The 14,069-nt window shown below is 36.1% G+C and overlaps 1 protein-coding gene across 1 annotated transcript; it reads right to left on the bottom strand.

Annotated features, from left to right (window-relative positions):
* Positions 1-2,450: 2,450 nt before the first annotated feature.
* LOC149414143 (uncharacterized) lies at positions 2,451-10,750 on the bottom strand. Its single transcript, XM_089643839.1, has 5 exons — positions 10,532-10,750; positions 9,119-9,294; positions 8,192-8,356; positions 7,861-8,028; positions 2,451-4,902 (listed from the first exon to the last, which is right to left on the bottom strand). Exons 2-5 carry the CDS (start codon positions 9,255-9,257, stop codon positions 4,070-4,072), a joined length of 1,305 nt encoding a protein of 434 aa, XP_089499965.1. The 5' UTR covers positions 9,258-9,294; positions 10,532-10,750; the 3' UTR covers positions 2,451-4,069.
* Between the last annotated feature and the right edge of the window lie 3,319 nt (positions 10,751-14,069).

The raw sequence follows: 14,069 nt of genomic DNA, 5'->3' as shown, positions 1-14,069 counted from the left end.
TCCTGAGTCTTCATAATCGGTCCTCAAGTCATCTCACATACGGCAACCTGACTCAATAAAACACTGTGACCTTCACAACATCTTTCATTTCGTGCCTCCTCACCAGATCCCCAAAAATACATACAACAAAAACACACATAATAAATAAAATTACTGTAACTCATCCCATTGGATAATCCACGTGTTGTATCAACCTAGACATAGATAATTGTAACGTTAAAGAATGTGCAAGTTTGGATTGCCATGGTAGTGCCCGATTATTGTTTTGTTGAGAATTTTTTCGGGTGGCTGCCCTGCGATCGGTTGGACGAGCGGGCAAAATAACGCGGGTAGGAAGATCGGAGACAATACGGGAGAGGACGATTCCGCGGTGTGCGTTGCGTTTTGCGAGACGAAATTGAGATAGAAAATAATGAAAAAGATCACGCGGATACCATGAACCGATCCTTCGGAGTCTTTTCGTGTAAATTAACCAAACATAAAAGAGAGGTTTTGACTCCTGCGCGAGATCAGCCGGTTCTTAGTTCGAGTGTGGTTGTTCGGTGAGATTGAAATGTTGAAGGATACAGACTTTCCGTGTAGACTAACCAAACATAAAACAAACGTTTTGACTCCTGCGTGAGATCGGCCTGTTCTTTGTTCGAGTGTTGTTGTTTGGTGAGATTAAAATATTTATACAATCAGTTATTTGGATTAAAAATGGTTTTATTTGTGAGGTTTTGAAGTGTAATTCCTTGGAGACGACACTGGATTACCAAGCATGCTGTCGAGGTGACGCAAAGATGAAGCATCATTGTCCCTTTAAACGTTCAATGGATGCTGATTAATTGAGGATGGCCTCGCGCACTCCTTCCCACGAATCTCTACCCGGAGCTAACTCATACGGATTTCGCGGGGACCTGTCGTCCCATTCACCGCTGGCGGACTCCAAACACCTTCAGACGTGACCACATGATCAAGGTTCTTCAATGCTTTTACACATTCTAACTCCTTGCCTTAGCCCCATCATAGCCCTGGTGATTGACAAGAGTCCATGCTCATCAGACGTGACCTCAGACGTGACATAATCTACATTACATGTTATTCCTCTACCAATAGAATAATCTACATTACAAAATATTATTACTCTACAAGCAATCCTGGTTTCTGCCAATTGAATGCTTATGTATATTTATAAAATAAAACAACATAAATACCACTTTTATTAAATAAAAGTGGTGTTTATTTTAAATTATAATGTAATATCACAAGGTGAATGAATAGATCATGTGAAAAAAAGTTTGTATTTTTTATGCCTAACAATAACATTATTAATTCATGTCTTTCTCGTTAAAAATTAACCGACTAACCCTTGTAAAATATCCTCCACAACACAGGTGAAATGTACACTCTCTTGTAATTTTTTTTTTTTGGCTACTAGCGAGGATTTAACGAACAAACAGACAATTTGTGGGGTCCTCGCAGCATGTCGCAGAGTTAGGTATGTCGATTTGAGGTTGGTTTGAGAAGTACATGGCATTGCCGGGGAGTTCCTTTCCGTTTTATTGCAGTTTTCAATTTGGGAGTCGGGTATAGGTACCGCCGCCCCGGGAACCATTAATTGGATAACCAACACCTATGCAATAGTCATCACTGGTTCACTACGTTTGGTGAATTAGCAGGGGTGCCGGAATCATGGGGTGAGGATTGCTTAGGTCTTGCGATGGATGCGTCTGCCCACCTAGTGTGTGGCGGGCCGGATTTGGTGAGACTGGTTGAGGGAGATGTTTTTACCTCTCCAGCAGGACGCTCTCGACCCATCGATTTGCACCTCAGTGGGAGGGATAAATTTTAACGTCCGTCACTTCTGGGCATACTGACCCCCAGATTCCTACTCACCCCTCATATCTTTTTTATTCCCAGATCTTCCTCTCCTCACTCCACACAGCATCCCTTCAGTTGACAAATGCCCCGAGGGAAATAATTTTTCTCAGGCCCTCCTGTGTGGAGCTAATGTAAAAAAATACCAATCGCCTTATTTAATATACCTTTTATTGCAAAACATAAGCCGAAAAGATACAGAGTTCAAATCCCAATCGTGCCAACAATCCATTCCTAGGGCTAAATCCCGAAATTTGGTGACTGATGCGGAATTATTGTTATAAAATAGGTCAATCGTTAAATATTTTGATTGAAATAAAATAAAACAAATCACAGCAATATGTAAGTAAGGTTTTCAGTGTAAGTAAATTTATTTATTAGATTTTTTTGATTCACGTAACTTAACTAGGTTAAAAAAAATTTACCACCAATAAAAGATTTTATAAACGTACATTAAATATAAAATTATGTGGGTATAAACCAAAATATAAATAAAATACCAAGGTGCATATCATAAGAAGAAAACAATTGTATTTGTAATAGTTGAACAAAAATTTAAAAAGATTTTTTTTAAATATTTATTTGTTTAATATTTATGTTTTTTTACAATAAATATACAATGTTACAATGCTACACTTCCATAAACAGCATTTGCTTGTGGATGGAAGAGGAGTGTAAATTTGCGAAAAAAAAAATATAACTAGATTACAAAGTAAAAAGAATTACAAAATTAAAATCCATACAAATTATTATATTTGGAAGGAAGAAAAAAATATATTATGGAGGATAAATAGAGTGTAGTAGGATAATTTGTGAGATTTTCAAGTGAAACTAGGGGTTCAGTCAAATCAGTTTTTTTTGTTAACGATTTCCATAAAATATTTTTTATATGGTTCAATATTTGTTTTTTATCATTAATGCTTCTAATTTCTTCCGGTAATTTGGTGCTGGGCAAAAGGAGTGTGTAGTTTAGAGAATGCAAATATATATTTAAGTCTGGTTGGATTTTCAGTTTTAATTTATCTTTTTCTTTAATAATTTGAATTATTGAATTTTTCATAAATAAGTGTTTAAATGTAGGAACTTTGAATTCTTCGAATACGCTTCAGTGGGGAAGTCTGGAGGTTTTATAGAATTATTTTTATTATGACTTTTTGAACAATTTCTATGGGGGTCAGGTTAGTTTTGTAAGCTGCTCCCTTATTTACAGTAAGAATGTTTTTGAATTAAGAATAACAAAAACTTTTAATTTACAAAATTAAAATTACGAAATAAAAAAAATTCTATCGAAAGCATAATAAATGTCTAACGAGAAATTACGATTGTAGTATAAATTACGATGCAATATAGCTACTTCCAGAGTTAAATGGTTTCATCAAACAAAATCATCAGGTGGAAAAAATACGGAACCAAGATTACCTACGTTTTGGTGTACTAATTATAATATTAACAATGTGTTAGTAATGTGCGTTGAAACAATCTAAAATGCTTTGTATTTATTGTTAGAGCAATAGTGTGTTTTCAAGAATCTGAAGACGACGAACTCATGGAAACCAACGCCTGACTGCTATTCATACCTTAACTAAGGATGGGTTGTATCGGGTTCTGTAAAAGTCCCATTTAAGGTCTGTTATTATATCATTATAGCATAGTTGCTTGAAAGAACCGAAATAATAACAGAACTTGAAAATAACTTTCACAAAACTTGAAAATTAACTTTGAAATTTGAAGAATTGTTCAAATTCTCTGAAACATCCCTTCCTTAGCGACTCTTGCCTTTAAAAACCGCGACTTCGCAAACAACAATAATTTCCGCTAAACCACAGATGTATAACTCATTCAAAATGACCGGCAAATGAATTCAAGAAGCCAGTGACTCCGATATGCTGATTTGTGGAATTCTGTGCAGTGTAATCATCATTTGTCATATTCAAATGAACCTAAGCTCAGTCAAAGTCAGCGATTCCGATAATTTAAAAAATCGACAGTATAGTTTCATCTTTACAAATTAACAGAAACGAGAAATGCCTTTAATTCAAGAAGAACCGAAGTCAATTTAAGACTGACGCAAATAGCTACACTCGTATTAATACTGAGGATTTTTTTGTATTTTTATTTAGTGTGGTAATAAATGTGTTTAATTAAGTGTGATTCACTTAATAAGCGTACGTAATTCGAGTATAAGTTTATTAAAACAATATTGAAATTGTTAGTATTTAGTATGGTTACGCATGTGTTTTATTAAGCATGATTTCTGTATACACGAGTAGTTACAGTAAGAGCATGAGAATGGTTTTTCTTTAGTGTGAGTACGAATGTGTAAAGTTAAGTTAGACTTTACTGAACATGAAAAGCTACAATATGAGCATGCGAATGGTTTTTCTGAAGTATGAGTACGAATGTGTACAGTTAAGTTACACTTTCGTGAACACGAATAGCCACAGTAAGAGCAGCAGAATGGTTTTTCTTTAGTATGAATAAGCTTGTGTCTAGATAAGTGTGACTTATCTGAAGTTAAATAGTTACAGCTTGAGCATGAGAATGGTTTTTCTTTAGTATGAATACGAATGTGTAAAGTTAGGCGTGTTTTTGTAGAACATGAATAGCTACAAAATGAACATGAGAATGGTTTTTCTGAAGTATGTGTACGCTCGTGTACAGTTAAGGTTATCTTCTGTGAACATGAATAATTACAGTAAGAGCATGCAAATGGTTTTTCTTTGGTATGGGTACGAATGTGTTTAGTTAAGTATGAATTATATGAACATGAATAGCTACAGTAAGAGCATGATAATGATTTTTCTTTAGTATGAGTTCGCATGTGTCTAATTAACTGTGTTTTATATGAATATGAACAACTACAGTAAGAACAAGAAAATGGTTTTTCTTTAGTATGACTGAGCGAATGAGCAGTTAGGTCATGCATTGTAGCAAGTTTCTGGTCACATTTAGAACAAGGGAAATATGTTAAATTATTGAATTCCTTTCCGTCGCGTTTTTCGTCTCGTACAGAAATTATGTTCTTCACTCTAAATGCTACATCTGGAAAAGAAAAAAATATTTAAACGTCATTGTTATACATAAGTATGGCCTCTGAATGTTTCGAACTCACAAGAATGAAAAAAAAAACACAAATTAATCAACTACCAAATAAAATATGATGTGTATTTTAACATAAGAGGGGAGTGAGTGAAGTGGCTGGCAGCAAGCCGCCCTCCGACTTATATTAAATATAATAATAATAATAACATAGCATTTATATAGCGCAGTTTTGTGTTGTTTCACTTCAAGTGTGCTTAACTATAATAAACTTAAAATAAAATTTCCTATTGTGTTCCTTTAAAAAAAATTAATTACATAATATGAAATAAAGAATAAGCGGTTTACACAAAAGCAGAGAATAAAATTTAACAATAACAGTGCTATTTTAGTAGAGGACAACAATAAAAGACAGTGACAGTGCACGAAAAATAAGAACTTTAAAATTAAAATATTATATAAAACAGGAAAACATTAAAATATTATATAATAGGTGGACATTAAACATAAAAGTACAATAAGGAGGAAACCGAAACCAAACAATTACCGGAAAACTTCAAAACCTGGCTTTTTATAGTATATTAAAAAAGAAGCTTAGATTCATGAGAATATAAATGACTTTTATATTATTAAATATGATTTTTTGAATAATTTTGTTTTTAAAACCCGTTTAAATTCAGCCAAATTTTGTATATTGGTAAGGGCTGGGGGAAGTTTATTCCAAATGAGTGGGCCAGCTACACGAAAAGAGCGATCATAGTAAACAGCTCGATTTGACCGAGAAAGTTCGATTAAACGATTGGTAACATCTAGATCTGCTGACCTCAGAGTAAGCTGTCTATCGCTTAGGTTTTGTCGGACACACAATTCCGATATATAGGCTGGCGCTATTCCCTGCAATGCTTTGAAGGTCATTAAGCAGATCTTGAACTCTATTCTTTCAGGGCATCGAAGCCAATGAAGACGATCCCTTAGAAGCGGGGTTATACGACAGTGCTTATATTCACCAAAAATCATTCTCGCCGCAGCATTGAAAACGGACTGGATTCTGTTGAATTGTTTTTTAGGTAAGCCAGCATATGCACTATTACAATAGTCCATACGTGAGACAACGAACGAATTTATGAGTGATTTTGCTCCATCAGAGGGAAGGCATCTCCTAATTGATTTTATCTGCTTTAGATGGAAAAAGCCAGCATTTACAGTTTTTGAAATTTGCGATTCAAGAGAAAGACAATTGTCTAAAGTGAAACCTAGAAATTTTATTTCCGTAGAAGGGATTATATTTGTATTCTGAATACGGATTGGACTGGAGTCGATGAGGGCTTGTCTTCCAGGAGAAGCTATCCAAATAAATTCCGTCTTTGTCGGATTAAGTTTGAGTTTATTAACAGACATCCAACTTGAAACCGTGTCAATGAAACTAACCACCTCGTTTTTAAGGACGTCTTTTTCATCCGGGGAGCAAAACTTGAAAATCAAACGATCATCCGCGTGGCCTTGTGATTCAAAGCCAGCTGAGTGAATGAGTCGTTCGAGACGATAAGTATATAGAATGAAGAGAATGGGACCCAGTACAGAACCCTGGGGAACTCCAAATTCGATGGGAGTTTCAGGAGTTTAAATCATATAAGATATAACCTTATCAATATTACGTTACTTAATTTTGAGGGAAAATCTAGAATCTAGATAACTAAACGAAGAAATGAAATTTTGAAACATGCAGGGTTTTAAACATGTAAATATCTGAAGGGTGAAAACATAACCAAGATGCCCACGCATAGTGAATATAACATGAAATCACAGTGGTAAAAACCGACTTTTATAAATTGCAAGCTATGAACGGCATTACGACTCTTATTTTGTTGAGTGAACAAATCGCTTTAAAATTTTGCATAGTTTACAGAAAGTTAACGAAGTATGTTTTTGCTTTAAAAAACTGTAATTTACTTCTAAATTTCTTTAAGTCAGCCTCCGACCATAGAGCACACGGCAGTCATTCCAAGAATAACACCTATAGGTTTAAATCCCCGTCTCCAAAACATTGCAATATTCACAAGAGAAGGTTCAATCTTTTAGACATTGGAGGGACCCACCACTTTCCCGCCCCGGTATAGGTGACTTATTGTCACCCCTTCGGGGCTCTCGCAAGGAAACTAATTTTTTGGTATAAATGACTCTACAATTTCATAAAAAAGGACTCTAGACCTCCAATGTCCCCGCATGCATGGTTAGGTGGCGGTATGCAAGCGCCAAACATATACAAGAGGGGAATAATAGTAATTTTTTTTAATATATAATGATGAGCTGGTGGAACAGGTTACTGAAAAGTGATGTACATGTTCGGCCGGCACTGCGTCTCCTAAATTTACAAAAGAAATATACATGTATGTAAATGGTCTGAAGCTGGGGAGACAGTAAATGGAGAAGCTGCATCCCTCAGTGCTAGGCTGTCCCCGGGGCACGGAGCGGAAATCTGATCGAAGTTACTAGGCCTTTTTACCGCGTCCTTAAGCTGGGTACTCGATGATGCCTTGAAGACAGTAAGCGGGAAAGGGGGACAACCCAAGACCCCAAGGAGAAAAGCGTCGAGTTCCAGAGGCAGGACAGAAGGTCGTGGGGCTTCGTTACCTCTTTTTTCAGTTCCGCCCGTGACCCAGGGGGTGGCGCTGGCAAGGAGAGTCAGTCCCCCCTGTCTGTACGTCGCCTGAACGTATGTGGGGACAGGTCTTGACCAACCCCTTTTGGGGATTAGGACGTTACATTACACACACGGAGTTCAGTTCTGGCCTAAAAGGGTGAAAGCAGAAAATTTATTGTGATGCAATAATTCAACACCTAAAAAAAAAAAAAAAAATGTGCATGTGTCTTTTAGACAATGATTTATTTTAGCCTGCACAATTTACTTTGAGAATACTGAACAATATCGTGTGTGTTCATCAATAATAAAAATGGTTTTACCCGCCGTCTGCTGAATTATTTTAGAGTGCTCCAAGCATTCCGTTTTAATATCTTGGAGATTATCAATTTCTGTATTCGAAATTGCGCTTTCTTCATCTTCTGCAATCCCTGGTTCTGTTTTAATACAAATTTCCTCCGTATTATAATGCTCCGGTGTACTAATTTCACCTGATAACAAAAAAAAGTCATCAAAATTTGGACACATTAAACGGGGTGCTTATTACGTAGTTCGACTTTTGGGAACTGAACGTGCCTTCATACTATTAATAGCCTGTACAAGCCTTACACGGGACAATATTTAAAAAAAAAATATTTAAAATTATGGTTTCACCTTCTGTGTGGGGAGTTCCTTTGGCTTGCTTTAAGCATTCCGTTTTAACGTCTGGGAGTACGAGGTCAATTTTTGTACTCGAAATTGCACTTTCTTCTTTAGTCCATGGTTCTGCTTTGATAATGACTCCCTCTATATTAGAATACTCCGTTGCACTAATTTCACCTGAAAACAGAAAAATTTCAAAAACAAATTATTATGCTTGTAGTTGTTTGAATTTTGTAACTATTTGTAATGTCTTATGTAGGTGAATAGTAATTGTATGTAATTGAAGACATCAATGATTTTATAAACGGTTCCTAAAGATTACAAGGTTTATTTACGATAAGAATTACAAAAGTACTGTTGCAGGACTGGGTTCTTTTCTATTGAGACTCTAAGTTATTCTGTCGAGAGCGGCTTTCTAATGAAGCCGCCTACCTACGATCGGCCAGGTTGAAGAACTCATCGGAACCATACGGATTCCGATAACTAACAACTGTTATATATTATGAATTGTTTTAGGATGTGTCTACATTGACATTTTCCCGATCGCATTAAGCTTAAGCGTACGTAAACCAACATATAAAATGCATATGTATGGGTCGGCTAAAGAGCAATAAAAATATAACAGAAACAATGCTGGGTTGTGTGTAGGGCGCTAAGCAATTCCATTTGTGACACATTGAACATTTTATCGGTTCGCAAGAATAATAATATGAATTGGAACAAATTATTGTATGGCGAAGCAAACACTAATAATCTAAAATTGTTATTCAATGAATTAATAACACAAATCCGTACAACTTGACTTTCGTCAAAACAATGTTACAAGTTTCTCTGATATAATAAAGAAGTGCGCTACTGGAAGCAGGAGTTCTCGATGCAACTTATTATTAAATTAACACAGTTTCCGGAAAAAACATTAATCTCGCAGCAATTTCTTACCATCTGCCATCTGATGAATTCTTATAGAATGTTGCAAACATTCCTTGTTATCATCGGTATCCGGCATTTCACCTCCGACTTCTTCCCCAATCCCTGGTTCCATCTTGACGGTGATACTCCCCGGGTTATGAAGGTCCATGGCACCGCCGTGAGAGCGTTTAACTGACTACAGAAATCTTTGGAAAGTTACTTTGAATAAGTGTCAGCATTTCATCATTTAATGAGGGTTTTAAAAACAATATATTCAGTCTGCTACTAATAATGCTTAAAGCATCTATATAGGAACATGTATATAGCATCTGTTCAATACTTTAGCTAAACAAGGAAGAGTGTCATGACCTTACACCTCAAAAACATTTCAAACAAACAATGTGATAATTTTATTCAAATGCGCCACATTTCACCCAAAAATATACACTAACAAATTTATTTTTATAACTTAAGGCGATGCACTACGTCGTGTAATATTTTAAATCGAGCCGCTATCAATAACACCCCTTACGTAGATGGCGATAAGGTTTAAGTTCCCGTTTAACACCATCCGCCTGTTTTGATTTATGCAAGAAAAAAACATGGCCAAAAAGTGTCTTTTATTTTATTTTGTAGATGTTCAGGCATAAATATTTTTTTTTTTTCCGATCATTTTATAAATAACTTAATTTGCCACATTATAAAATAAAATCATATAAGAAAAATGGGTTCGTAAGTAGGAGATTTTGAACTTTAAAGCAGGTTTCATAGGCCTTGTACATTATTTTTTATGGGCTTATAAAAAGACTTACCTATCTAAAAATACGCGATTATTTCAATGGCCAAGATGTATTCTACTTGTAGTATTTAATTAAAGCATCTGAAACATTTCTAGGCGACCAAATTTCAAAACAAAAACACTACGAAGTGCATCACCTTAGCTCTATATAACGATGCCATGCTAATAATATTGACAGTAAAACAAATAAGGAAATGTGGATTGTTATTGTTAATTATTAATGTTATTAATAGATCCTGTTATGACTCCATTTATATCTACAAATATAACGTTAAAACTCAAACACCAAAGGTGTTGCACAAATTATAATAAGCATCAATTACTCGCCCGAAATATCAATGCCGCCGACGGGAATTGAACCTGCACCTTCTGATGTCCACTGAGCTTTTTACTCGAGCGATATTTTCAATTTGTATTGATATTTCGGGCGAGTAATTAATGCTTAAAATAATTTGTTATCCTTTGTTCTATGCATAAAAACCTTGTCTTATAAATATTAGTTTATCATTACAAAAATAATAAAGGTTTTGCAGATAAACGTAGCCGTACAATGTTCAGTGTTTTAACAAACAGCAATAAGTACATAATTAAAATGTATTTCGGTAGGTCAGAAAATGATGCAAGTTAATCATAATTCTACTCACGAACAAGGCGAATCGATGTTTCAATGTCGATGTGTTTGAATAACGAGGAACATAACTTAATATCGGAAGTGTTGAGACGTCCTGGATAAAGTTAATTCAAGTGTTTTAAATACAATTGTGATGATTTCAGTACTAATTCAAAACATGCAAATAACCAGTAAGGCACCTAATTAATGCGACATTAGAAAATGGAACTGCTAGTGGTACGCTGACAAGGAATAAAAGACGCTGCTCAACAGCTGTCATGAGTCAAATGAAATGAGTCTATGGTGGTCTATGACATAGACAAAGAATAAATGTAGATAGATAGATGATGTCGATATTCATGTCCCGGTTACAAGGAACCGTACCGTTTGCTGTCATTGGAGTTGATATGGCCCTAGATATCTACGTGACTTGAATTCACAGAAAGACCACATTGAACGCGTGCGCCCGCATATGTCTCTGTGATTTTACACGCAGATGGAGGCGACAATTTGGATATTATTATGTCCCGCAATAAAAAAAATTAGAAAGCCAACTTAGAAATACACCCATAAAGTCGTAAATCTGAAATGGGTGTATTGTTAAGCCAGCGACCCGGCAATAAAAACCTTCGCCCAAGGCTAGACTATATTGCAATTGTTTGAAGATCTTTTGCACAAATGTAATTTTAACATATTTTAAAATAATAATAACTCTAGCGGTGAGAATGGCGATGCCAGCGCCACGGACTCAGACAACGTACCGAAGTGGTGTAAAGCGGAACCACTTTAGTTCCAGCACCCCACCACAGGCGTGCTGTTACGGTCGCCGGAGATATCGCAGCTGGCAACTGATTCCGCAACCGACAGTACACAGTTCCCATTCACAGAGTGATCATCTCGCCGCCCCATGAGGCGGTCACGAAGGCGCTTCCGCCCAGGAAGCTGCCCTTTCGGCAGTTCCCATTCAGCACTCAACAGATTCCGCAACCGACAGTTAACAGTTCCCAGTCAGAGAGTGATCATCTCGCCGCCCCGTGCGGCGGCGGTTGCCGAGGCGCTTCCGCCCAGGAAGCTGTCCTCTCGCCTCCGCCAAGAAATATCCTGCCCTCCCCCTTGGAGCGGGCGCCGAGGCTCTTCCGACCAGGAAGCTGCCCTATCAGGAGTTACCGTCTCGCCTCCGCCGAGAAACTTCCTGCCCTCCCCCTTGGAGCGGTCGCCGAGGATCTTCCGCCCAGGAAGCTGCCCTCTCAGGAGTCGCTGCCTGCCGACTCCGCCTTTCGGAGCCTTGGCCCAGGCTGAACTAATTCCTCCCTTCGGATCCAACCTAAGTTGCCGCTTGGATTATTGGTGATAAGTGCGAACGTGGAGATCCGCGGTTCCAGATAAGAATTATAATTTAAGACTAGAATTAAGCCTAGATTAAGACTAACCCTTAATTTTGTACATTTTTTTAAAATAAATTTTTAATAGTGTTTGCAACTAAGTAACTTCTTTTTTTTACTAGTTCCTCCTTTTCTTTTACATAAATAGTATTAAAATTTAAATTCCATTTAGTATAAAAATAACGGAGTTGCCGATGTTTTTTCTCCGAGAACCGGCTATTTTTCGAACAGTTTCTTTTTTAAATTTTATATGGTGATCGGATAACTCAACAAAAACATTTACATCACATAATTATTAAGATCATGATAATTAATCACAGTCATCAATTAAAAAGAACGATTATGATTCTATACCAGTGTTTCCCACGGTGGGGCGTCCGCCTAGGGCTGCCACCTCTCCGGGTTTGACCCGGAGTCTTCGGGTTTGCATGGTGCACGTCCGGGCTACGGGTTTAAGAGGAAACCGGGTGGTGTTTTTTCCATACAAACGTATTCCTCATTTCCCTCTCTGGATTTTGACACTAGAGAAAATATTTTTTTACATAATATGAATATTGACCGCAAGCGTGTCGGTACGTTTTGATTTTTTTGATAAGTTACTTTTTATAGGAGTTATAACCCTTCAAAAATTGTTAAAATAGCCTTTTTTAACGCCATCAACAAACCTTCAGTATACAAATAAGACGATGTATTTAAAAAAAAGCAAAACGTACAGACATTTAATGTTTTCTTCCAATACATTTGGTAAAAAAAATCTTGGAAATCGGTTCAGTTTTGGAGTAGAAAAATGAGGACTACAAAACCTCGATTTTGACAATTTTATTTAGGTATTATCAGGCTGAGGTGCATGTGTCCCTTTCTCTCAGTATTCGGGGGTGAGGGGGGGCGGAGAGGGTTTTGTTGAATACGTATACAGTCAACGAAGTGATGTGACATTCTCAATAATTATATCGATACACTAGTCCACTAGTGTTGTCATGTCCCGAGTTATCGATGTTTTTTAAAAAATATTTTTCTGTTTGGTGACTTATCTTGAGTGTGCCAATACTTACCGAGCTTATTTACTAAAGTTATTGTGACAAATTTAATTTGTTTACGTCAAATAAATTAATGGAAAAAAATTGAAAAAAAACACCTGTTACTGACAGACCCCGAGATGATTCCGTTCCGTATTGCCGAGTTGGATATGGAACACAAAAATTAATTAAAATATTTTTTGATAACTTTTGAAGGTTGTACTCAACATAATATTATCCCTTTATAGGACACTTTTTTTAAGATACAACTACCGAACCAAAAAAACCTTTTATATTTGACTAAATATATTGTTCTAGATTTAAAAAAAATAAATATATATATTTTACAAGAAAATGTGTGATGGTAAGTACATACACCACTGATCGTTTGATGGAATGCTGGTACAGCGTATGTTCAGTGGTACATGCATCTACCACATGTTGTTGAATCGATTATGTTATTATAATATCATATAATACAAATGAATATTGAAATCTATGTATAAGAGGCACCATATTGTTTATTGTGCTACATATTAGGTACATACACATAACTAGTTTAGTTTTTATTTAACTTTTTTAATACGTTATATTATTACAGAAAAATGCACTTTTGGGAATACCTCCTACATCACTTGACATTTTCAATCTTCTTCAATGATCTAATATTTTTTGTTTTTAAACGCTTTATTGTAAAAAAAAATACTGTTTAACATCTACACAATGAAATTAAAACAATTTATGGTCCAGACCTTTCCCTCGCCGGTAAATTTCTTGGTATGCGACCGTCAATTATTTCTGGTAAAAGGCATTGGTGGTAGAAATTTTCTAACAGTGGAACGATTTTTTGCCAGATTTCATCGTCCCTCTCAATTTTTTCATACAGCAAACCTTTTGGACTCCACACAACAAAATAACAATAATTACGACGAGTAATATGTAACTGGCCTTGTACTTGGTAGAAGTAATTATGATTCCGTTTTAATGTTAAAGAATGGTCTTCCAATTTACAGTAATCAATTATCTTTTGTGCAATTCCCTCTTCTGGTGACATATTTGCTATACTATAAGGGCATTTAATTGCAATTATAGAATCCTCACCGATAAGGCCATCCGGACTTGCCGCTAAAAAGTTTTTGGTTTTATCGATAAATAGCCCACAAGCGGATACCTG

This window comes from Hesperophylax consimilis, chromosome 20 (assembly GCF_061612785.1).
Source record: "Hesperophylax consimilis isolate HC1 chromosome 20, BYU_Hcon_1.0, whole genome shotgun sequence".
Lineage (NCBI taxonomy): Eukaryota > Metazoa > Arthropoda > Insecta > Trichoptera > Limnephilidae > Hesperophylax > Hesperophylax consimilis.
Note: the sequence above shows the minus strand (reverse complement) of the source record. Positions and strands in the feature narration are given on the sequence as shown.

Excerpts from the sequence above, each read along its gene's own strand:
- LOC149414143 (XM_089643839.1), bottom strand. The coding sequence starts at position 9,257 with ATGGACCTTCATAACCCGGGGAGTATCACCGTCAAGATGGAACCAGGG. Across the intron at positions 8,357-9,118 it reads AATTCATCAGATGGCAGATG|GTGAAATTAGTGCAACGGAG; the intron begins GTAAGAAATTGC and ends TTCTGTTTTCAG. Across the intron at positions 8,029-8,191 it reads AGGAACTCCCCACACAGAAG|GTGAAATTAGTACACCGGAG; the intron begins GTGAAACCATAA and ends TTTTGTTATCAG.